Here is a 27,299-nt window from a genome sequence, read left to right as displayed (position 1 = left end):
TATGTTTTCCCACTTCTCCAATCACATTCCATTGTTATTTGACCTCATTCTGACCAGTGGTGTTATTTCTACAGCAGTCTGAAAGTTTAACTTTAATTATAATCACCCTGTACATTACAGGCAATGAAGATGATGCAGCCACAAGCCAGTATCTGTAATATATAGTTTCTCAAAAATATTAGAGATGCTTATTATACACACTAGATTGATTCAACTCTTAGATGAATGCAGTGTTCTGGATCTGTCATTACAGGACGTTCAAAAAGGGAAAACTCAAAAACAGCTATATTTCTTACAGATGCCATACGTAGAAGATATTTGGCCTCTGCTATGTTTCTGGATTTTTCTAAAGCTTTTGTCTCAATTGATTATGCAGCTCTAATAGGAAATTTGGAAGGTACAGCATGCATACCCATGCAGTGCAATGGATAAAATAATATGTTCATAATAGGAAGTAGTGTGTGACTACGTACTCTGGATACATATTTGAAATCAAGGTTTGAGTCCTGATATTACAAATAAATCTTTAATTTTAAAATTACTCATAAAATTAACCTTTATCAAAATAGTAAGCAATGAATACAAGAAGAAATTTCCAAAAGTAAGTATTCAATTTTTTAAGGAGGTGGTTTCACTTTGAACTACATTTTTAAAATTTTTCACAAAATTAATGTTCATTATCATAGTGAGCAATGAATAGAAGAAGAAATTGGCAAAAAGTAAAGAATCAGTTGTTTTAAGAAGAAGGTTTCACTTTGGAACCACTGAGACATACAGTTTTCAATCATCCATTATTTCATGAGGCAGATCTGAAAGCAATTTCACACTTTTCCTGGACACAATACCACAACTAAAAACTTGAGTGACCTCATAATGCCAAAAACAAATTATCATCACAAATAACAAGCAAAACTGGGCCTAAAACTTAATAAATTTTTATCAGAAGTACATACTACCCAGTTATTTCACTCTGAAACCATTTATAAAAGCAATAGTATAAACTCAAATTTACATTACAATTACAGTAACTTTGAACTGTTAATGGTCTCAACAGTGTAATCACTATTAAAAAAAACACATAACAATCTTCTACAATCACATGACACAATCCTCATACCGACTGTTGATTTGAATGCTGCAAGTGACTGCTACAATGATCTACATTTGCAGAAATACCTCAGTATAGCGTTTCGTGTTTCTGTATTCCAATAGCATAAGTGGTTTCAGGTGAAAGATATTGGTACTTCAAAACAAAACCAATGAACTTGTCGTTTTAGGCAGAAACCACTGATGCTGGAAGGGGTTGAGTTTGATATACCTCAAGGGTCTGTACTTGGTCCACTATCACTCAACCTCTTTGTAAGCAACGTCAAAATCAGTCAGAACGAACAAAAACTACTGTATGCTGATGACACGTAGAAATAAATCTAAGACACACTTGAAGAGAGCACATTTCTTTCAACAAATAACACAATGAGGTGAGTCATACAGAATGACTTCATTCTAAGCCTAAAAAATTCACAAATAAAGAAGAGAAGGATCTCATAGATATATTTATAGATAACACAAGACTGGAAATTTTACAGCCATAAATTTTTTGGGAATGATATTAAGACAATAAGCTTCAATGGAGGCCACATACAGACAATGTTTGCCAGAAATTGAAACTGCATTATTTATTATGAAACAGCTTACACATTATGCCAATAAATAAATTCTTTGTAGAGTGTATCTAGGTCTTTCTGAGCCATACTTGTAGCAGGGGAAAACTGCAACAGCAATAATACAAAAAGAATTTCTGCATTGCAAAAAGAAAACACCATAAAACATAAAATAGAAACTGAGTCATACAGAACAGCCTTCTATAATCTAACAATATTGACAGTTCTCTGTGTGCATATACAGAATAACTGTTTCATTAATACAAGGTAATACACTTCTAGGAAACACGCTGGTTTCCATTCAAATGACACAAGAAGTAAAGATCAGTTGCAAAGCATTCCCACAGAGTGAGAATTGTTGAAAATGATCCTCAATACTCAGATGCTCAATTAGGACAGTGTATGCCAAAGAGGTAGTGAGATAGTGTGAATAAGAAGGTATTCCAAAAACTTCTTAAGGATCATTTGGCACAAAGAGATTTTTACAGTGTAAAATAGTATACAGGGTGCACCATTGATAGTGACTGGGCCAAATATCGCATGAAATAAGCATCAAACGAAAAAACTACAAAGAACGAAACTTGTCCAGCTTGAAGGGGGAAACCAGATGGCCCTATAGCTGGTGCGCTAGAAGGCGCTGCCATAGGTCAAACGGATATCAACTGCGTTTGTTAAATAGGAACCCCCATTTTTTATTACATATTCATGTAGTACGTAAATAAATATGAATGTTTTAGTTGGACCACATTTTTCGCTTTGTGATAGATGGCGCTGTAATAGTCACAAACGTATAAGTACGTGGTATCATGTAACATTCCACCTGTGCGGACGGTATTTGCTTCGTAATACATTACCCATGCTAAAATGGACCATTTACCAACTGCGGAAAAGGTCGATATCGTGTTGATGTATGGCTATTGTGATCAAAATGCCCAACGGGCATGTGCTATGTATGCTGCTCGGTATCCTGGATGACATCATCCAAGTGTCCAGTCCATTCGCTGGATAGTTACGTTATTTAAGGAAACAGGAAGTGTTCGCGTGTGAAATATCAACCACGACCTGCAACAAATGATGATGCCCAAGTAGGTGTTTTAGCTGCTCTCACGGCAAATCCGCCCATCAGTAGCAGACAAGTTGCGCAAGAATTGGAAATCTCAAAAACGTCACTGTTGAGAATGCTACATCAACATCGATTGCACCCGTACCATATTTCTATGCAGCAGGAATTGCATGGCGACGACTTTGAACATTGTGTACAGTTCTGCCACTGGGCACAAGAGAAATTGCGGGACGATGACAGATTTTTTGCACGTGTTCTATTTAGCGACGGAGCGTCATTCACCAACAGCGGTAATGTAAACCCGCATAATATGCACTATTGGGCAACGGAAAATCCACGATGGCTGCGACAAGTAGAACATCAGCGACCTTGGCAGGTTAATGTATGGTGCGGCATTATTGGAGGAAGGATAATTGGCCCCCATTTTATCGATGGCAATCTAAATTGTGCAATGTATGCTGATTTCCTACGTAATGTTCTACCAATGTTACTACAAGATGTTTCACTGCATGACAGAATGGCAATGTACTTCCAACATGATGGATGTCAGGCAAATAGCTCGCGTGCAGTTGAAGCAGTACTGAATAGCATATTTCACGACCGCTGGATTGGTTGTCAAAGCACCATACCATGGCCCGCACATTCACCAGATCTGATGTCCCCGGATTTCTTTCTGTGGGGAAAGTTGAAGGATGCGTCAGCGCATTGTCAATGCATGTGCGAATATTACGGAAGGCAAACAACTTGCTGTTGACAGGAATGTCGTTACACGAATTGCCAAATGCATTGAGGTTGACGGACATCATTTTGAGCATTTATTGCATTAATGTGGTATTTACAAGTAATCATGATGTAACAGCATGCATTCTCAGAAATGATAAGTTCACAAAGGCACATGTATCACATTGGAACAACCAAAACAAAATGTTCAATCGTAACTACGTTCTGTATTTTAATTTAAAAAACCTATCTGTTAGCAACTGTTCATCTAAAATTGTGAGTCATATGTTTGTGAGTATTACAGAGCCATCTATCACAAAGCAACAAAAATGGTCCAACTAAAACATTCATATTTCTTTACGTACTACACTAATATGTAATAATAAATGGAGGTTCCTATTTTTTAAAAAACACTGTTGATATCCGTTTGACCTATGGCAGCGCCATCTAGGGGGCCAACCATAGCGCCATCTGGTTTCCCCTTCAAGCTAGACAAGTTTTGTTCTTTGTTTTTTTTTTTTTTTTTTTTTTTTTTTTATGCTTATTTCATGAGATATTTGGCCCGGTCACGATCAATGGACCACCTGTATACATAAGTAACTTATGATCTGTATGTTTGTACTCAAGTCACATGTATGAAAGAGTGCCAGCAAATAATTTTAAGACCAGAATTTAAAACTACAGATAAGGTGTTGCATGTCTCATCTCTTTATGTACATCTGTGGTGCAGTCATCTGAGTGAAAGAATATCTAGATTTCTCAATAGAATGAAAAGGATAGTATTCACTATTCACCATATAGCAGAGATGCTGAGTCACAGAAAGGCACAACAAAATAGATTGTTGGTAACTTTACTTTCGGCCAACAAGGCCTTTGTCAAAAGTTGACAACATACACACTCTCTCGCAAACGCATTTGCAAATAGAAGAAATTATATAAACAAATGTACAAAGTAAATACAAAAATGGGTAAAATCCTGTTTCTGTTGATCTATTTACTTTTGACTTTGAAATGTCTTCCTTGTGTTCTTATTGGGAATATGAGCAATAAGAAACTAATGACATTTTATTAACAAGTATCATTTATTATTATACAAACAAACATACACTGTACAAACAACAAAAGCAATTTTATACATGTTTTTTCTGAAAGTAACTGCACCTAGTCCTCTGAGAGACATAAATAATGTACATATCAGTAGAAGAACTACCAAAAATTTTCTGTTATCAACAATGAATTGGGAGATTACATACTGAAAACATTTTCTGGAATGTCAGCAGCTTAGCTGATAATTGTTAATAAATCTTGGTTTACAACATATATGCATTATTTGTGTCTTAGTTTTATCCTCAGTCACACTGCAAAGATCATTTTGGAGCATTATACTAAGTCTCATATTTAAAAAAAAATTACAAGCACTTTGTACTTTCTCTTAACTGGAAAACTACTGTGGCGGTTTCATAATACAACATTGAGTCAAGCTGCTGCTTTAAAGGAAATTAACATCCACAAATTAAAAAAGTATCAAGATAAATGATTCTAGCACGTAAATTTCATTTCTGGTCGTTCAACTGAAATGAAACAGTAATATGACCTTCAGACTGTGATAATAATGTTATCGAAGCAAGAGCATGTACAGTACCTCATTACACAGGATCTTAGGTGGTGTGAGATCCAAATATATTTACAATACGAAAATTAAAAAAAGATAGTGTAATATTTACAACTATACCAGATATCATTTTACACATTGTTAATCAAAACCACATCAAGCAGAAATTCCATCTTAAGCACAGGACAGTTAAAGCTGTTACACATAAAAGGGTGGTCATCTGTTAGTGGAAATAAATGATTTTTGCTTTTCATTAATGACAAAAAATTATGCTATTACTCCAGTAGACAAGTGATCCTTATGAACAGTCATCTAACACTGGAGTTCAGTTTTATGCATTTAATTTTGGGTTTGCAAGATGCATCACAGTTGAACAAAATGTGGACTTTAAATGCTGTGAATCTTCAAGATACTGATTTGTCTCAGTTGAAAAAGATTCATACAAACCCAAAACAAAATACACACTAGGATCTAAGTCAGCTGTTGTTGACAAGTTTTTATGAAGTTATTTGTCCTTGCACAGCCTTTCTGTACTTTGTCACTTCCTCAAAAGAGATACCCTCATATGACTGAAGTACACAAAATAGACTGGGATATAAAATAAGGAACTTCTTTACCAAACTGAATGCCACAAATCACAAATGTAGCATATTAATTAAATTGGTTATTCCCTGAATTTGGTACTTCCGTCCTGAGATATTAGTATTGCAAGTTGCCATATGATTTTTCATGTATTCTTTCCATTGTTTCACCTGAAAGAGAAAAACCAAAGTCCATTGTTTGAATTGCATGTAGAAATGAGTATAAGAGGTACGCTTTCTAATTTGTACAAAATGCTTAAAACATGTACAAATTATGTTAGTGTAATTACATGAATAATCAGCATAGGGAGGAAAGTAAAGCAAAATTTAGGTATTAGGCATGGCTGCATGGGTCTCTTACAACCTTGACACCTGGATATCCCACACAATCAAAAACTTAAAATGAAAATATTAATAATGTAAATTTTTGAACAAAATATAAATTACTGAATGTGTAAATAATGTGTGAAGAAAATTCGCTTTGCAGAAGCATTGAGCAGTGGACAATTGCTAAAAGAAGTGACTGAATACTGTAGCTTAGCTATTCAATCCACATTTTTCTTCAGAGCCTGACACACACAACCACATATAAGCTCCTTGATAAAAAGTATTTGGGCACCTATAAGCAGCCTACCCTTCACCCTTATGACAGCTTTAACACTGCTGTGGACACTCTTAGTGAAGTTTCTGCATAGGTATGGAGGAATGGCAGCCCCTAATTCTTCAACAGCCAAAATCTGAGTAGGTGGTGATATTGGACACTGGTGTCTGGAGTGAAGTCAACGTTATAGCTCATCTTCAAGGAGTTCCACTGGGTTCAGGTCAGGACTCTGAGCAGACCAGTCCATTTCAGGACTGTTACTGTCCACAAACCATTGCCTCACAAATGCTGCTTTCTCACAGGTTGCATTGTCATGCCAATACAAATAATCATCATCTTCAAATTGTTCCTCTTCTATAATCAGTACACAATACTGTCAAATGTGTTCATATACTTCTGCATTTATTGTGCTTTCTCACAATAAGGGAATCACATCCTAACCATGAGATACACTACAGCAACTGATATCAGAAATGATATTGCGAATATTGCCAATGACAGCTAACAAAAATTTAACATTCACATAAATATTGGAAAACTGAAGAATTCTGTCAGAATTTCCAAAAGTATTAGCTGTACTTCTTACAGTTCAGCATTATGTAGTTTCACAAATTGCACAGAATAGGAAGTGAAATGTGTGTGCCGCAAAGACATTTTACATGATCCAACAATCAATACAAACTCATCTGTGAGGATAGTTATTTCTACCAAGTATAAAGTAAGTGAATTTGGATAACACTGACAAAAATAATATAAAATTATAGCTGAGAGAAACAGACATAAATTATAATAATAATGTATGTGCCAGAGGCTGTTGTTGTTGTCTGCAGTCCTGAGACTGGTTTGATGCAGCTCTCCATGCTACTCTATCCTGTGCAAGCTGCTTCGTCTCCCAGTATGTACTGCAGCCTACATCCTTCTGAATCTGCTTAATGTATTCATCTCTTGGTCTCCCTCTACGATTTTTACCCTCCACGCTGCCCTCCAATGCTAAATTTGTGATCCCTTCATGCCTCAGAACATGTCCTACCAACCGATCCCTACTTCTTGTCAACTTATGCCACAAACTCCTCTTCTCCCCAATTCTGTTCAATACCTCCTCATTAGTTATGTGATCTACCCATCTAATCTTCAGCATTCTTCTGTAGCACCACATTTCAAAAGCTTCTATTCTCTTCTTGTCTAAACTATTTATCATCCATGTTTCACTTCCGTACATGGCTACACTCCATACAAATACTTTCAGAAACGACTTCCTGACACTTAAATCTATACTCGATGTTAACAAATTTCTCTTCTTCAGAAACTCTTTCCTTGCCATTGCCAGTCTACATTTTATATCCTCTCTACTTCGACCATCATCAGTTATTTTGCTCCCCAAATAGCAAAACTCCTTTACTACTTTAAGTGTCTCATTTCCTAATCTAATTCCCTCAGCATCACCCGACTTAATTCGACAACATTCCATTATCCTCATTTTGCTTTTGTTGATGTTCATCTTATATCCTCCTTTCAAGACACTGTCCACTCCGTTCAACTGCTCTTCCAAGTCCTTTGCTGTCTCTGACAGAATTACAATGTCATCGGCGAAACTTAAAGTTTTTATTTCTTCTCCATGGATTTTAATACCTACTCCGAACTTTGCTTTTGTTTCCTTTACTGCTTGCTCAATATACAGATGGAACAACATCGGGGAGAGGCTACAACCCTGTCTTACTCCCTTTCCAACCACTGCTTCCCTTTCATGCCCCTCAACTCTTATAACTGCCATTTGGTTTCTATACAAATTGTAAATAGCCTTTCGCTCCCTGTATTTTACCCCTGCCACCTTCAGAATTTGAAAGAGAGAATTCCAGTCAACATTGTCAAAAGCTTTCTCGAAGTCTACAAATGCTAGAAACGTAGGTTTGCCTTTCCTTAATCTAGCTTCTAAGATAAGTCGTAGGGTCAGTATTGCCTCACGTGTTCCAATATTTCTACGGAATCCAAACTCATCTTCCCCAAGGACGGCTTCTACTAGTTTTTCCATTCGTCTGTAAAGAATTCGCGTTAGTATTTTGCAGCTGTGACTAATTAAACTGATAGTTCGTTAATTTTCACATCTGTCAACATCTGCTTTCTTTGGGATTGGAATTATTATATTCTTCTTGAAGTCTGAGGGTATTTCGCCTGTCTCGTACATCTTGCTCACCAGATGGTACAGTTTTGTCAGAACTGGCTCTCCCAAGGCTGTCAGTAGTTCTAATGGAATGTTGTCTACTCCAGGGGCCTTGTTTCGACTCAGGTCTCTGTCAAACTCTTCACGCAGTATCATATCTCCTATTTCATCTTCATCTACATCCTCTTCCATTTCCATAATATTGTCCTCAAGTACACCACCCTTGTATAGACCCTCTATATACTCCTTCCACCTTTCTGCTTTCCCTTCTTTACTTAGAACTGGGTTTCCATCTGAGCTCTTGATATTCATACAAGTGGTTTTCTTTTCTCCAAAGGTCTCTTTAATTTTCCTGTAGGCAGTATCTATCTTACCCCTAGTGAGATAAGCCTCTACATCCTTATATTTATCCTCTAGCCATCCCTGCTTAGCCATTTTGCACTTCCTGTCGATCTCATTTTTGAGACGTTTGAATTCCTTTTTGCATGCTTCATTTACTGCATTTTTATATTTTTTCCTTTCATCAATTAAATTCAATATTTCTTCTGTTACCCAAGGATTTCTACTAGCCCTCGTCTTTTTACCGACTTGATCCTCTGCTGCCTTCACTACTTCATCCCTCAAAGCTACCCATTCTTCTTCTACTGTATTTCTTTCCCCCATTTCTGTCAATTATTCCCTTATGCTCTCCCTGAAACTCTGTAGAACCTCTGGTTTCGTCAGTTTATCCAGGTCCCATCTCCTTAAATTCCCACCTTTTTGCAGTTTCTTCAGTTTTAATCTACAGTTCATAGCCAATAGATTGTGGTCAGAGTCCACTTCTGCCCCTGGAAATGTCTTACAATTTAAAACCTGCTTCCTAAATCTCTGTCTTACCATTATATAATCTATCTGATAGCCAGAGGCTAGCCCCATTAAATGATAACAGTCAGCACAGAGGTAGTGGTTGAAGTACAGACAATAAAATAAAATTTCCTCACTATATCATCATCAACAAATGAAATTGGAAGCTTATATTTGCTGACAGTACATGGTGGGCCTAAAGATTAAACACAATACTTCACCAATATGCCTTTCATGTTGATGTTTCAGAAGCCAGTGGATTGGATTACTAACCTGATGACTGTGGTTGCATATTTTTATCAAGAGGTATTAACTAGCGGCTAAATCTCAACATCGTCTTCCATTTTCGCGGATGACACTACACTACTTATTGATAATTCAGTAGATAAACTTGAGGTAACATCAAATAAGGTTTTAAATGAAACGGTGAACTGGTTCTACATTAATGGTCTTTCTTGAAATTACTGTAAAACAAACTACATTCAGTTCCACAAAACATCCAAAGATGAGGAAATAGTCATAAAAATAGGTGAGCAGACAATAACCAGGGTAGATTCCTCAAAATACATAGGCTTGCATATTGATAGCAAACTGAATTGGTCAAACCACATCGTGGATCTATCCAAAAGACTAAGTTCAGCAACATACGCATTGCGCATTGTTTCTTCTTATAGAAATATGAAACCATGAAGTCAGCGTATTATGGTTACTTTCATGGAATTATGGCATTTGGAATTATATTTTGGGGAAATCAGCCACTGGCTAAAAAAGTACTGTGTGTACAAAAAAGAGCCATAAGGATCATGTGTGGAGTCCATCCTAGAGCCACATGCAGGAATATTTTTAAGAAGCTTGAAATACTTACATCCACTGCGCAATGTATATTCTCATTGATGTGCTTCTTAAGGAAAGAAAAATCCATCTTTAGGCTGAATAGTGCACATCACAGTCACAATACTAGAAGGAAAGATGATATCCACCATGAACAGCCAAATCTAAGTATGGTGCAAAAAGGAGTCCATTTCAGTGGCTGTAAGATTTTTAATGCCCTCCCTTCAAGAATTAAGTGTTTGGTAGATGATGATCTCTTGTTTAAAAAAACCTTAAGGCAGTTACTATTGCAAGGATCATTTCATACAGTAGAAGAGTTTCTGAACTACAGTGTTTAACATTTCTTGTATTGTAAATTGCAAATGTATGCCCAAATTTGTATTTGTAATACCAGATATTTTTATTGTAAACACATATTTTGCAATATTTATTTCTCTGTAACACTTATTATTTTGTAATCTTTATCTATCTCTAAAATGTATTTTTTGTAGTGGGACCTAAGTTACTGTTTACTGTTGTTTTTTTCGTATTCTCCATCTCTCTCTAAAATGTATTTTTTGTAGTGGGACCTAAGTTACTGTTTGCTGTTTTTGATTTGTTTTATGTATTACCATAAATTCTGCCAAAAGCTTGTAAAATTGATGCGTTCCATATCCTGTGATAGTGTCACAATATGGATCACCGGAACAAGAGATAAATAAATAAATAAAACTTCTTCTTAACTTCAACTTTTTAAAACTTAAAGAAATACAGCAGTTTACATAATCACTGAAGTCAGCTACTCTAAATATTTACACTTACAGCACTTTCAACATAATGCCTCTTAGATATTCACTCCATGTGAGTGGGAGAAAACTCCCACTTAAAACATTAAATGCCAAATTAAAATGTAAGTTTCACATGGCAGCACCACACTTTTTCATTTCTCTAAGTAAACCTCCCTGTCCAGTGACTGAACAGTGGCTCCTACACCCATCTATCCATGTTAACCAAACTTTTCTTAACAAAAGTAAGTAATGTAGAAGATAAATCTACAGAAACCTAACAAAACCACCAATGTATATGCTTTACCTACAGTACTGATCCTATTTTTGATCCCATTGAAAATATACAGTCAAAATAAACAAATAACTGAACATTTGTGGTGAACATTTAACTACAAATACTTGGAGATTTTCACTAAATGATGACAACTCAAGTCCTATAGTGATATGTCCACAGACAGTGCAAAATTCACAACTAAGTTGATTGAATACGCTGGATAGTTTTAAATTACAACAGACTTTGTAACAAAATGGTATATTTTCAAGTTCTTTAATAGTCAGTATTAACCCTTCAACTGTGATTAGCAAACTGAGTTCAGCCTGCCTGGCAGTGCTGCACTGTGTGCTCCATCAACAGTGCTTGGGCCCACAGCTGGAGACATTCAGGAGGCTCTACAAAGTGTATTTAGAGTTTTACACCAGCTGCAAGGGTCCACTTAGTATTTTCACATTCATTTTCAATGATATATTGTTAATGGTAGTAATTAATGAGACAAACAAATATGCTGAACAGTTTGTAAGTTCACATTGGATACACAGAAACAATGATCATAAGTGAACAGATGGGTAGCAAATAACAATTGAGATTTCTATTCGTTGTTCACAATCCTACAAAGCATGCATCAGAAACCCAACTTTGAAATCTATTACTTGAGCAAAAAAATCTTGAAACATCTATTACCCGAAAAGTATTGTGCAGGCATTTGGCCCTTCAGCTAAAACCTTCGTGTAACTGTCAAAATAAATTATCTGTAACATACTCATTTTCATAATAAATGTACCTGTTGCCAAAGCTTCAAATTGTCAACAACGTACAATAGCAACAATCACTTGATTTCAGGAAAATGCATCAAAACATGTTACATTATGCCACACTCCAAGAAAGCACTGTGAGGCATGGGAATAATTACACAGGTGGGAACAGATAGTGGCACAAGGGACAGTCTGATCAAGGAGTTAACATATGATAGTTTTAATATCGGTGGCCATGCAGCTCTTCTGACTGCCAGTCAATATAAAGTGCAGATGCATACACTGCTATCTACACATATAGTCTTTGGTTAACTGCGGCGATGACTAGAAGACATGAGGCCAAAACATCAGAAATGGAGGTGGAGTACATCAAAGTGCTTGTTGTAAAATGTCAATAAATGGATCTGTTCAGAGTTAACCTTTCCAAATAAATATTCAAGAACTTCCAGTTAATGATGCAGTAAGGATCTGTCCTTGACTGAAACATTTGTTTGACAACATAGTGCATGTATGGCTATTTTGGAAGATGCTTTCCTCTGACTCTAACTGTATAGGGGTTCTGCAATTAATTGTAAAAGAGCATCAGCATCTACTTCTTCCATGTCAGCCTTCTCTTTCTCTTCTATCATGTTGTATGACATATTTCTATTAATGCCGGTGACGTAGTGTGAGGGGAGACTTTGGGACTTAGTCTCCCCTGTATTCCTGCTTAAAAAAGATGCAATAGTAATTCATAACAAAAATACAAACAACTTTCTACTAAGATCTCTAAATATATGAAGACATCATTTTTGTAGCCCGCACTGCACCCTGAGTATTGGTGTATTTGCCTGTTTGAGACTCGACTGCTCCCAGTCTCTGCCTCCCTCCGCTTACCTGGCTGTGTGTGCCTGTGCTTTTGTTGGCACTTTCGGCTCCCCTCCCCCTCACCTCTTCCACGAAGGCTGGTGCCCTGCACTTGCTAGCAGGTATCGAGACTAGTCTCTACCGCTTCTATGCTAGCTTTTAACATGGAAGTGAACAGTCACGTGGTTTGTGTTCATAGTCATTCTTGTGTGATTTTTGTGCATATTTTCGTTGTGTCGCCAACATGAGCGAGCCAGCAACTGAACACCTTATAGAATTTTTATTGAAAATGCCTTTTTCTACATTAACGAATGAAAGAAGTGGGAATTGAAGGATAAACAACCTACTCCTATACTCAGTGTAGTTTTAAGTGAAGCCAAACAAAAACGCACTTTTCAGACAGCCTGGTACAAAAAGTATACTTCGCTGACTGCAAATACAGTTAATGACAGATTATAATGTTATATATGTCTTCTGTTTGGTGGTGAAAAGGAATGGTGCTATGAGGGCATTTGTACAATAAAGAACTTTGACAGCAAAGCGCAAAAGAATCAGATATCAAAAGTCACCTGCAGAACAAAGAATCATTTCAGTTATTGGGCAAAAGTAGAATTGAGCACATCCTTTCTGAAGCCGCTCATCTGACAGCAACAAAATACAACAAACAAGTTGCATCCAGATGGAGAGTATTGGCTTGTCTTATTCAGGCAATTGTATTTATTTGTAAACAAGAACTAGCTTTTTGCGGCCATCGAGAAAACGAATCCTCTAGCAACAACAGTAACTATCTGGAATTGTTGGATTTACTAGCTCAAGGAGAGCAGTTAATCCGAGACCATCTGTCATCAACTGCAACCTTTAAAGTAACTTCTCCACATACACAGAATGATGTAATATAAATGATAACTCTGGCAGTTAATGAGGAAATAAAATCTGAAATTCAGAACTGCAATATCATTTCGATTGAAGCTGATGAAACATTAGACATGTCATGCAAGAGTCAAATGAGTATAACATTCAGGTACTGTATTGCAGACAAAAATGAGGAAAGATTCGTTGGATTTTATGATGTTTCTGGAGATAAAACGGCTGAAAGTTTGTCAAGTATTGTTCGTGCAGTATTGAAAGAATGGAATGTGGAAGGAAAAGTGATTAGTCAAACATATGATGGCCCTTCAGTAATGGCGGGCAGAGAAAGAGGACTACAAAAATTGGTGAAGCAGTTCTCTTTCTATGTGCTGTTTATTCATTGTTACGCACGCCACCTGAATTTGGTACTGTTAATGCCTCCAAAATCATATGACAAGTACGAATGTTTGTAAGTGATCGTACTACATTCCATTCGTTTTTCAGCAAATCATCAACATGAATTATATTGCTAACTGAGAAAGGATTTAAACTGCCACATGCAAGCAACAGTCGCTGACACTTTCATTCCAGGGCAGTTTCAACAATATCTAGTCATTTCTCAGAGTTATATACCATTTTTAATTATATAATTGATGATACAGACTCTCAATGGGACCCAGAATCTTTGAGCTGTGCTGTGGGAATGAAATGACGAATGGATGATCCTATGTTTGTCTACTTGCTTTGCTTCTACCGAGGGTGCTTTGTTTATGTTAATCATCTCTTTAATGTTCTTCAGTCAAAATCGGTCAGTATAACTGCTTGCCACGATGAAATATGAACTGTTTTGAGAAACTTATGATGATTAAGAACAGAAACATTCGTTGATGAATGCATTAAATGCAGCTTGTGTTTGAATGGCAACTTATCATTCTGTGACAGTCAAAAGGCATCTCTCAGGGGACTAACTGACAAGATACTGGATTTGCAAATTGTTCAGATGGAAAGAAGATTTAAAGACTTTATCCCAAATTCAGTTTGTTGAACTTCTGAATGAAAAGTGTTTCCCAAACTATCAAAGAGCATTCCCAAAGTTGAAACTGCTTCAGTTATTAGAACAGTACCCTTTTTACGAACAAGAACAACTTGAGAATGAACTGTGTAACATATATGCTGATGAGAAAAAAACATTTATCTCCAAGGATCCTCTTAGAGTACATTGTCAACAATGATTTAAACTCTGTTTATGAAGAAAAAACGAAGTTCCTGTGTTTGATTTTGACCCTACCCGCAATTATAGCAAGCATAGAATGAAGCATGAGTACTCTTAAATGAGTGAAGAATTATTTAAGGAGTTCAATGTCCAACACCCAACTGTCATGTTTGAGCACATTAGCAATAGAAAAGACACTACTTGGAGATCTATCCAGTGATCAGATGTTTGTAGACCAAGTGGCGCAGTGGTTAGACACTGGACTCGCATTCGGGAGGACGACGGTTCAATACCGCGTCCGGCCATCCTGATTTAGGTTTTCCGTGATTTCCCTAAATCACTCCAGGCAAATGCCGGGATGGTTCCTCTGAAAGGGCACGCCAACTTCCTTCCCCATCCTTCCCTAATCCAATGAGACTGATGACCTCGCTGTCTGGTCTGCTTCCCCAAACAACCAACCAACCAACTTATTTGTGTAAAGAAAAGGCAGGCGCATTGCACTTGTGTACAAGAAAATATAAGTGCTTCTTCTCTTATTGCTGGAGTTCTACAAATTAGTCATCATTTCTTGAACAAGTTAGATATTATTATTATTAATATTATTATTATTAGTGGCAGTGGTAGTGGTAGTGGTAGTGGTAGTGGTAGTAGTAGTAGTAGTAGTAGTAGTTGTTGTTGTTGTTTTATTTGATGCATTTTGTTTCATTTGTTTAAATTATTGTTTATTGTACTATTTTGTCTCCCTATAATAACTGTAGAGTCTCCCCAACCTTTACAACCATGCTACGCCACTGATTAATGCAGAGATTTTATCATATCTAATATCTATGTACCCTTAATTCCGCACGTAACATAACCTTCCCATAAGCCCCAATACATTAAGCCCTTTACTATCTTTTGTTTTCCTCAAATTACATTTCATTTTTATGTACTCAGAATCTACTCTTCTACAGCCATAGCTTTTCCAGTTTCTTCTTATACACTACCTGACAAAAAACATGAAACACCCAGACGATGTGGTTAGATGTCTGTGTAACATTGTACATATACACAACACTGGCAGTTAAGTAAATGATTAGGGCTGTAATTCTCTGCAACAGGTAGAATGGCCACCAGAGTTCGTTAGTTGTTCATGTTTTGTGTTACCAGACTTGGTAGGCTATGTATAACAGGCAAGAACAGCATCAGATGTTGAGTGATAACTGTGAAGGACACAGAGATGCCAAATACTTGTGTGAGACAGCGTTATCAGCACTTGGCAGAGTTTGAAAGAGGCCTCATTGTGGATCTCCATTTGGTTGACTTGTCAAATAATGCAATATGCAGATTTGTGGAGCACTCATATGTAACAGTGACCTGGTGTTGGACTGAATGGGAACATGAGGGGCAAGCATACTTGTCATCAAGGTTCCTGTAAACTGTGTCTGACCGCCACACCATTGGTCAGAGGCTAGCAGCAACTGGACTAGAGGATTACTGTCCCATGAATATGCTGCTGTTCACACCACAAGACAAGCATCTGTGTATGGTGTGATGCTATGATTGGAAAGCAAGATGTGCTGATGAATAGTGGAACCTAGGGAGAGGTCCCATTCTTCCAGTGTTTTGAAGAGGCAGAGTGGTGTTATTCCTGACACCCTGGTTGTGGAGTCATTAGGTATGACTTCAGGTCAGGGCTGGTAGTGACTGAGGGAACTCTGGTGCCATAATGCTACATCACGGACATCCTATGTCTTTATATGTTACCTCTCATGCAACAGAATTCAGAAATGTACTGCCATTTTTCAGCAGAACAATGTTCATCCTCACATGGCACATGTATCAGTGGACTGTCTGCATGATGCAAAGATACTCCAGTGGCCAGCATGATCCAAAGATCTGTTCCCAATAAAATGTGTGGAACCAGCTCAGACATCAGCTCCATCCTAATGCTCGAATACAGGATATGAAGGGCCAGTTACAACAGTTGCGGGCCAACTTGCCTCAGGAGAGGATAGAACAGTTTATGACACTCTTCCTAACCGAATCGGAGCATATATCCAGGCCAGAGGTGGTATAATATCATAATGATCAGTGGGCTCATACTGCCAAGTACTTTGTAAATCCAACTTGAATTTGTAATCACTAAACTAACATCACATACCCTCTTAAACCCTGTAGTTTCATATATCATTCCTCCATTTTGGTTCTAATTCACTGCATTTCACGTTGATTTCATTTCTAAACAAGATTCCTATTTTACGGTTTTAAGTTACCTCTTTTCTACTGTTCTATTTGAAGCTGGCATCTTCGATTACATGCCCACAAATTTTTCTCATGCAGTTTTTCAGCATCTATGCTGGTCTCTTCAGCCTGAATTATAAGGGGCATTCAAATGAAACCTGTTCATTAGTGCAAAGTAACGTAATGATTTTATTAACTCAAAAATGTAGTTATACACAGTGCACATACTCGAAAATAGTCACCAAAACTGTTGGCACATTTATCCCACTGCGACACTAGCCTGACGATTCCATCCTTGAAGAAGCTACTGGGCTGCTGTCAGATCCAGGCCTGGACCCAGCCACACACTTCATCATCTGTTGTGAATCGGTGTCCGCATATAGCTTGTTTTAGAGGTCCAAACACATTAAAGTCACACGGTGAAGGGTCAGGACTGTACGGTGGATGTTCCGGGGTTTCCCACCGAAACTGCTGCAATGTCATCTTCACCGCATTGGTCGTGTGTGTATGGGCAGGCATTATCATGCAGGAGAATAATGCCATTGGACAACATGCCTCAGCGTTTCTACTTGATAGCTCATCTAAGGTTCTGTAAAGTGACTTGCTAGCGCTGGGAATTGATGGTGGTTCCCTGTTCCAGGAATTCAACAAGCAGTGGTCCCTTGTAGTAAAAAAAGAAGGACATCATGAGCTTACCAGAACTGGTATGCATGGCCTTTGATTTCTTTGGAGGTGGTGAAGTTGCATGTTTCCACTGCTTGCTCTGACGCTTGCTTTCTGGTTCTAAATGGTGACACCATGTTTCATCACCAGTGACAGTCCTCCTCATGATAAAGTTGCAGATGACCAAAGACAGCGCCATTCGAGTATTGTGCTGTTCAGTGGTCAGTTGGTGGGGAACCCACTGCACACAGATTTTTCGAAAGTTCAAGTGTTGATGCATTATGGTATGGGTGGTGCCCACACTAATACCCAGTAACCAATGAATTTCATCTAATGTGATTCTGCGGTTGTCCAAGACTACAGGATTCACTTCTGCAACCATTTCCGGTGTGATGACACGATGAGCCTTGTCTTCCAGAGACTCGTGCCCCTCAAGGAATCGTTTGTGCCATTCCACAACACTTGAACAACTCAGACTATTCTCACCATACACAGCCTTCATCCATCGATACATTTCACGGCCCCCAACTCCCTCCACCTCCAAAAATTAAATCACTCCTCATTGTTCCTGCTTACTCACCTGCATGTTCTGTAGTGGACAATAACGTGTGTGACCACCTTCTCTTCGGCGTGAAACCACACTGGCACCACATCAAACAGCGTGCACACGTCAGTCTCTTTACCAGTAGAAGGCACCACCATACCTGCAGTTATGTGGTGCCACCTTGCGTGTAAGGCAAAGGTAGATACACTGACCAGGTTTCATTTGAATGAAGGTCATATTCCCTTTCTTACAATATTTCAGTCCCTGACAACTGAACTGTACTCTATCTATGTAGCTTGGTGATTACTGCCTTAGAAAATTTCTCTTCATAGTATTTCTCTTTTTCTTCATCCTTTGTAATTTCAACTTACTATCCTTCTCTTGTAGATTATGGTCTATCCTTTGCAGCCAAGTATCTGCTGTCAAAATGTATGCATAGCTGTAATTTAGTCATTGTTACCCTTCTGCATGTCTCAATCTTTTCTGGGTAATATCTTTCTGTTACGATTTCAAGAGAGGGTTCACCAAATGATGTTTCTAGTTTACTCACTTAAAACCGATTTATGAAATTAATTAGCCATATGTTGGGGAGGGTAGGAAGTAGTCTTTCTTTATGCAGTTCACACTGCCTATTTTCAGCACTCCTATAACACTCACTCAAGGGTCAGAATGGCTTGTGATCATCACAACAATGAGATTTCCATATAACTGAAACTATTTCCCATATATTTCATGTTATTCTTGTTTCAGTGAATAAATTTCTTCCCAGCAATATATGTTACTTATCAACACGTTCCCAACCCACTTCTAAATGTGACTGCATATGCCATTTAAAGTAGACATTTACACATCACTGTACCTAAATCTTATCAAAATTAGGTAATGGAATGTGCAGGAGGGAATAACAACATGGAAACAATAATTTGCAAATCATCACATAGAGAATACAATGAACTGCAGGCAGATACAAAGAAAAAGAATGCTATAAATATTGCAATTTTCGAACAGAGCCCTTCTTCAGAAGCAGAAGACTCGTACACATTCACACAACAGCTGTTGCACACCTGGCCACTGTCTCCAAGTGTAAGTTGTTGTTGGGAGAATTTGTGGAAGTTTTTTACTTATTAAAATTAAAGATATACCAAATCCACCTCAGTCCACAGTTCTTCAGTTATAATTTGCTAAGTGCACAAGGTGAGTTTTTCATCAGCTCATGAGAGTAGAAAATGAAGAGAAATTGATTACACAAAAATATCAAGTGGGACAAGGGAGAAATTTTTGTCCATAGGCTTAGAGAAATGTGCTGTCTTTCATGAATGAACATTAATAGTCATTGAATTAATGATTGGACAAATCAGAAACAATATTAAGTTGAAGAGATATGAGAAACAATGATTATAAGAATTATCAGCTATAAGCAGTCACATTTTCATTTACCGTAACTGGAAGTTTCCTGCTTGTGCTGAACCCAGGCTAAAATACTGGCTCAGTAGATTTGTGCCACTCCTAAAGAATGACTGGAAAGAACGAGTTGCACCCTGTAACATTATGAGATTAGTTTTACAAACAGTAATGGTAATTAAGAGTTGTTTAAATCAAATATTTCTTCCACATAATATGACAGAAAATTCACAACCAAATCTGCTAACTCATTACTTTAGACTTGTAATTTAACAAGTGGTTTACATTATTTGTGTCTGTATTTTTTTTAATATCAGATAATCTTAACAGCCAAAGAATTAACTACATATACAAATAGCACAAAATATTTTTATATTAAATGTACCTACTCACAATGTGTGAAAAAGTCTAAGAAAAGTAAAGCCACATTAAGATGAATGCAAATTTATATTTTAACAGAAAGAAAACTATATTACTGCCACTCAAAAATAGTACTGGTGAACTGTTTTTTAGAGCTTTCAAAAGCTGGGAGTTATATGGTGTGTTATCAGTCATCTGACATGAGGAAGCATTGAATCACAGTCACAGCAAAGGTGACCATGTTTACAACACTATGCAAACTGACCATGAATTAAAAGACCATCATGATGATCAAAATTCATGCTTTCACAGTTAAATTTCTACGTTTGGATAGATGACAGAAAATTTTTCTCTGTTTAATATATATGATAATCAGCGGGTCAAGGTGACTGTTGCTTGATGAGGGTTGTTAACAGTTGTCCAAAAAGGAAATGCATTGTTAGCCCTCAGATTAAATCTTTAATCAGTGTGAGAAGATAAAAAAGAAAAGTAATTGCAAATAAACTATTTTTAAGTCATTGTTTGGCTTTTGACAAGAATGGTTCACAATATAGTTTGTGATATGAAAAGAATCCATTTCCACTCAGAAACAAAGTAACATCTTGCGTGTATGAAGTGTACCACTTTAAAGCTGACCAAATGCTTCAATATATCTTGACGTCTCTAGACTATCCAGTCTGAGAATATTAACAATACAGTCACTTCTTCATGAAGCCTTTAAAGTCATATTGACAATCTAATTTTGCCATTCTCTAAACAGCAGTAAAAATCAATAAAAACCATGCTAAAATTTCATTCTCACCATTAATAATACACAATGCAATAACATTGCACATTAAGTGAACTAAAGATTTCTGTACGAGTAATGCTCTTTATTTATTTTGCCTTATGTGTTACTAGTTATTTTCAATTGTAGAATCCTTTGGTTATTTTTTATGCTACTGAGTTTTGAAACTGAGTATTTATGGTTACGACTATAGTGTATTAATGTAGGTGGAATGATTGCATCCTGAAAAAATCCACACATATCTCACCAGTCAAGTAAAACCTACTGTCTTCACCCAATGTAATGGTGCAGGATTTTACTTTGTTTTACACAGTCGCAGTTTACAAAATAACAGAACATGAAAGATAGAATTGCGTTAATTAGATTCTCTCTTGGTTCTTGTAGCATTTTCATTCAAAACTATTCAAAGAAAACACATGGACTCTCGTATCACAGTGTAATGGAAAAACACACACAAACCATGAAGCTGTAGAGACAGCAGCCTGAGCCACAAGAGAGATCATGTGCAAACCTGTATGCTGCAATTACAGTTCCTTACTCTAAACATACAAAAAAAATGTTGAATTTTTGTTCTCAGTCACGTAACATCACATAAAGTCCAGGAACACTTTAAATTATTTATTGCACAACAACTAAACATTGTACAGATGTCATACATATTGCATTTTGAATAGAAACTCTGAAAGTTTTCTTCACAAACACAGGATGCATGACACATCGATTTCTTTGAACTCCTTATGAATGTCTCTCGTACGCACTCCACATTCACTTCACTCACACTGGGACATCCGCTTCTCTTTGGCAGGCACAAGTAACCCATCATAACAAATTTGTTGTGCCAGTGGTAAATGGCCTTCCTTGTTGGTGACTTCTTATCATACTTGGTTCTAAACATCTGTTGAACAGCTGTAGCACACCTGCTTATGTAAAACTCCAACGCACAGAAAGCTCGCTCCACACCTGAACTCACCATGTTAGCAATTAGTGCTGACTATCAGCAAATTACCAAACTACACTGTGGCAGTATACATGAAAAAAAACTTTCAGGGTTTCTCTTCAAATGATATATGTATGATATCTGTACAATGTTTGGTTCTTGTGCAATAAATAATTGAAAGTGTTCCCAGACTTTATGTGCACCCTGTATTCTCATATTTTTCTACATATGTTTGTTTTTTTATTTTGTTTTAGTTCTTCAAACATAACCATCAAACTGTGAATCAGGTACGTTTCCTATCTTTTCTTTATCTTACTACTTCCTCACCATATAAGCACAAACCACACTCAGTAAGAAATTCTCTAATACAGTTGTGTTAAAAGAGTCTCTTATCATAGAATCTCTTTACTGGCAACCTGCTACAACTTAAATGTTTTTCATTTCTTAAGAAATAAAATGTAGTTTTATCAATTACATAAGGTCACTCAGTAGTATATCAATGGAGACGTAATTATACACCCCTTCAAGTTGTATTTATGTTTTTCAGTAAAATGTTCTAATTGATTCATATACTTCATAGATACAGAGTTGTTAAACACCATTCATATTTGACTGTTTATTGGTGTATCCATATATCTTGCTTTGAAACTAATTTATACCACATGAAAATGAGTCTCCTGCTTGTTCTTTCAAATAGGAAATAACATCTATTTTCACATGCATCTCTATACTTCTACAATATTTTTATTTATTTATTTTTAATCTGTGAGCACTCTGCATGCTGCTGATGTCAATAATTTGTTCATATTAAATTATTAATATTCAGGCATATAATAATATAATATGGTATTAAATTTAACAGTTAAATCATACAGATTTTCTTGCTAACTCACAATGAGTATAAGTTAAAATTTAAGTTCTTCTTTCACACAATCAAAGTCTTCCTCTCTGACAAAAAACTTTCTTTTTAAGCCCCTTTTGTATAACATTTATAAAAAAATTTTAATGTGGTAGTGTGTGCTTCTAGTGGTAGTGCCCTGAACAATTTAACTTGAAGGTATATATAACTATTGTGAGTCTTGCTCAGTCTAGCAAACAGCTGGTTGATAATTTCTTTGTGCCATGTATTATGATAATGAAATTAATGCCTTAATTTGTAGCTCTCTTGGTTTTCTATTGGGTGGACTAGGCAGCTAAGTACAAGTAATGATAGGACTGTCACAACAATCAGTTTCTTAAAAGGTGACCTACAGGCTATGTTGTTTCTAGAAACACCTGCTACACCCTTTCGCCACGTAAAAACTCTTTTTTTCCCAGTGGAGCTGCCCCAAAGCAGTATGCAGTATGTTATGTGGCTATGAAAAAATGCATAATAGGAGCTAAGCATCAAGTTTGTACTCATATATGCTCTCAGTTTACATAACAAGTATGTGATTCTAAGCTTACACCCACAAGTATAACAGACATACAACTAATGTTAGTGCTGTATAAATTACAGATTACATTTTCACATTTATTCTGATTTACAGTTAATCCATTGTCTTTAACCCTTTTAGTGCCAAATACGATCTGATCGTGATCCAGATTTTCGGCGAAAAATGCCAGTAACGATCTGATTGTGATGCCTTTCTCATTCATTTTTTCCGCGCTTGAAGGCTAAGTTGTTAGTATTTCCTAGCGAATGAGAAAGGCATCACGATCAGATAGTTACTGGCATTTTTCGCCGAAAATCTGGATCACGATCAAATCGTATTTGGCACTAAAAGGGTTAAAGCAGATAATGGAAATTCTTAGGTTGGTTTTGATTTGTTTCTTTAGGTCCTCTCCGTCATTTCCAGTGTCAGTGAAAGCGATATCATCAGCATTAAAAAAATAAATAAATAAAATAAAATAAAAAATACCAGATTTATACAGCATGATACTATACACTGTATTGAAATAAATTATAATAATTGCTGTCAATAACATTATTATTGCCTATTTGACACTTTAACACTTGGTCTATATCATTACAGTTTATCATGCATATGATCCATGGAGCACGAAACTAACCAACTAACTAACTTTACTGTCTTTCATACCATTATACTGACTGATTTGCCCACCTGGATAACAGCACTCATAAACTGCGAAACAGCCTTTGTTACATCAATCGCAGCCTTCACAAGTGTGCCCTGTTCCCTTGGACCACGGATTCCATCTTCCCCACCACTCTGAAAGTAAATGCATGGTGATAAATGTATGTCACTAGACTGCAAGAGTATGATTTTGATAACAAAATTATGATACTTTCTGGAATACCATACACTTTTTACTTAAATGTATACCATCACATAAAATAACTAAATCACAACTAATCTGTTTCTATGATCTACAACTGGTTGGAATTTAGAATAAGCAGGAAAAAGCAGAAGGTAAATCTGTTTCTGAAATCAGACAAATAAAGGATGTGTATGCAAAATATAAGCTGAACTATGTCACTATTAACTACATATAAAGGTACTTTGTATATAACAATACTAGAAATTTCTGGATGTAAAATATGTAAAATAAATGGAAGGCAACCACCCTTCTAAATCAGATCAATGCGTAGAGCACAGTATTGCCATGGCTATGGAAGCATGGATTTGAGTGTCGTGTGGTTGTGTGTGTGAATGTGTATACTACTGCTAGTAAAAGAGCTAGTGGTTGAAAACTATTGTGATTGCTGCTTTCTGTTATGTGTTAGTGTGCTCCAAGCATCGACACACAATAGGTGACTGGTTGCCTTTCCAATATTTTAAGTACTTTGTATGTCAATTTTAGGATTGTTAACTGTAGTGTAGAAAAAATACACTAAGTGGTAACAAAAATGCATGAACTCAACAATGTCAGTATGACTGATGTAATTACAGTACAGTACTACAAAACCAATTAAGGAAATAGAGGATTTCCTTCTAATCCACCTGAACATATCAATGGGCAGTCCACAATACTGATATGCTTCATTACACCTACATCTGGCAGAGTCACTACGAATGGACCACCATTTGTCACTAGCATGTCATGTGGGTCCATCTGCCAGTCAATTTAAGGTCAAGTGGCTGTAGCCCAGCCTCAGTACTGTTCAGTTATTAATGTGTTACTCTCCAAAGCAGACTGAAGTACTGATGATGACTCTGCTGTACTACACTAATTATTCTTTACCCTCATTGATATACCGCTATTATGCAGTACTTCGCTGGACAGAGATATACAGTCTAGTGACTGTTTTGCCACCAAGTTGTTTCCACCACCATAGTTCAAGTTGTGTGTTAAGTCTTGATTGTTTTCATTTTTAGTACTGGAAAATTCACAGTGTAGGTAACTTTTATGGACTATGTGTCATTCATTCTGCATTGCAGTGTATTCATCAAAGTGTTAATAAATGTCTTTTGTGATCAAAATTGAGGACTGCAAGACATATACTTTCTTCTCTGTAAAGGATTGTAATCAAACATAAGATACGAAATTATACCAAAAGGATTTTACTTGTCTTCATCACGCTGCACCCCAGACTAACTAAGCCCTAGTACCTGTCAGATAATTAAGAAATGAAATAGATTTATACACAACAATCTTTGACATTAATATAGAACAAGTGTTACACATTGTTATAGCAAACACAAAAGTGATATCAATAAGGAAAATGGATGAAACATGTGAAACAATGCAGTTAACACTGAAAATCAATTTGAAGTAGACAGTAAATTTTAAAATGCAGCACTGAACCTATACAAGTTAATATACTGTTTCTTCTTTTACATATGAGCCACTACTGACTACATTTATTTCAACTGTTTCTTCTTTCTTTTCTTCCACATTTCCTCCATAGGTTTTTGACAAAAACCTTTGGAACCATGCAATTCCATTTTGAGTGGTGGAAATTCCTTGGTATCTAGTGGGGTAATTCAGAGTTTGGATATGTCCTTCCAACTTCTTTGCACCCTGCATTATCTACCTTTAATTTACCAAAATAAGTGAACAGCCTTTTTGTCAGTCTGTTGGATGTAGTCACAGAAAGCTATTCTTCTTTTCCTAATCATGACTATAATGTTTTCAGTACAAGTATAAAGCATTATGAATTATTTTGAACTGTGTTTTCTCTTTAGCTGGTCCTAAAATTTGCCTTTATATTTTTCTTTCTATGGTTATCAATGTTTCCCCCATTGCCTTTTTGTTTATAATTAAATATTATGTAGCATAAAGTGTTTATGGGTGAATTACTGTAGTGTCTCAGTTTAGCATTTAGGAATATTGATTTCTTATTATGTACATCCTTAGTGAGGTAGTACACTTTTTTTCATCTTTTTAACTCTTGCTTTAATCGTTGCTTTTGCTGAAATGTCTTGTTCAGTTACTTCTCTTAGATACTTGAATTTGTTAGTTTCTCATTTTTCCATATTTACTTTTCAATATCTTGGAGAATGCCTTAATCTTTATCCTTGTTTTCTCAAAGGAGATTTGTAAGTCTGCTTTTTCAGCTGGTTCTTTCAGCAGTTCTATAGTCTGTTCCTTTAGACATGTAAGTTAGTATTATGTGCCAAGGCAGGCAGAAGATGATAACATCATTGGTCACAATTCCTGATGGTCTCATTCTCACTGATGCTGGAATGCAGAGGAATACTGTGAGCATCAAGTCATGAATGTTGGCGACTATGGTACAAGGATGTGTCAATATGACACATGGAAGTTTGGGTAGATCTAGGTGTGTATAGACCACCAAAATAGTTTAGGTGAGCACTTGGGATAAGTAGGAAATCCAGGGTTGAGCACCAGACTGGCTCAAATTTTCACATCTCACTAACAGATAGCGTATCTATACCCAATACATCCAATGTCAAGATTTCGCACCCAGAGAATTGATTTCAAATTAATTCTACAGTTCTCTCAGTCTTTCTGTATTTAGTTTTCATTATCTTGGGAGCTGCTTTTGTGATGGCCATGAATTTGATTTTCTCAAAGGAGATTTGTAAGCTGTTTTTTTTTTTCCAGATTATTCTTCCAGCAATTCTGTCTGTGTAGTGGCTGTTTCTGTTATTTCTGAAAAAATACTTAGGTTGTCTGGAAGTGCTAGACAGTCTATTTGTAGGTTGTTCTTTTTGTAACTTAACATAACTCCCTCATTGATTTGGCTTTCTTCGAATGACATTCTCTATTCCTTAATGATCTTTTTCTACAACACAATTAAAGAGCATTGGGAGAGACCATCTCCCTCCTTGACTCCAGATTTAATCTCAAAACATCTAGAATTTTCACCTCTAAATTTCACTTTGAAATAGGTGTTATTTAGTGTTTTACCATAATTTTTCTTTGTATTCCTAATAATTTTGGCTGTTTCCTTGCTGGTTTCAAGGAATATTGTCTGTTTTCCATATTTTTATCTTTATTTCATTTTTGTCGTGCATTTTGTCTTCTTATGAATGTCAATTCTACCGCCATTTGATTTTGGTCAAAAGAATTGTTTCTTTTTCTATTTGAACAAATTATTGTTTCAGTTGTTCCCAGTTTTCTGGATTTCTGGTTTCCAGTTTACCACTAAAGTTTCTTCCTCGTTCGTGTTTTGCATGTTATATTTCAGAGTCCATGGTA

The 27,299-nt window shown here is 36.5% G+C and overlaps 1 protein-coding gene across 6 annotated transcripts in view; it reads right to left on the bottom strand.

Moving 5' to 3' along the window:
• Positions 1 to 4,557: 4,557 nt before the first annotated feature.
• The window catches only part of LOC126475512 (mucin-3A-like), a 217,488-nt gene continuing 194,746 nt past the window's right edge, over positions 4,558 to 27,299 (bottom strand). For 3 of the 6 annotated variants that reach the window (XM_050103432.1, XM_050103433.1, XM_050103430.1), the window contains 3 exons: positions 23,795 to 23,902; positions 19,642 to 19,742; positions 4,558 to 5,808 (listed from right to left, as the gene is read on the bottom strand). In XM_050103432.1, the coding sequence (XP_049959389.1) occupies positions 5,805 to 5,808; positions 19,642 to 19,742; positions 23,795 to 23,902 (213 nt within the window). In that variant the 3' untranslated portion in view covers positions 4,558 to 5,804. The remainder of the gene's footprint in view (positions 5,809 to 19,641; positions 19,743 to 23,794; positions 23,903 to 27,299) is intronic. The other 3 variants (XM_050103428.1, XM_050103431.1, XM_050103434.1) reach the window with 1 other exon arrangement.

This window comes from Schistocerca serialis, chromosome 4, assembly GCF_023864345.2.
Source record: "Schistocerca serialis cubense isolate TAMUIC-IGC-003099 chromosome 4, iqSchSeri2.2, whole genome shotgun sequence".
Lineage (NCBI taxonomy): Eukaryota > Metazoa > Arthropoda > Insecta > Orthoptera > Acrididae > Schistocerca > Schistocerca serialis.
Note: the sequence above shows the minus strand (reverse complement) of the source record. Positions and strands in the feature narration are given on the sequence as shown.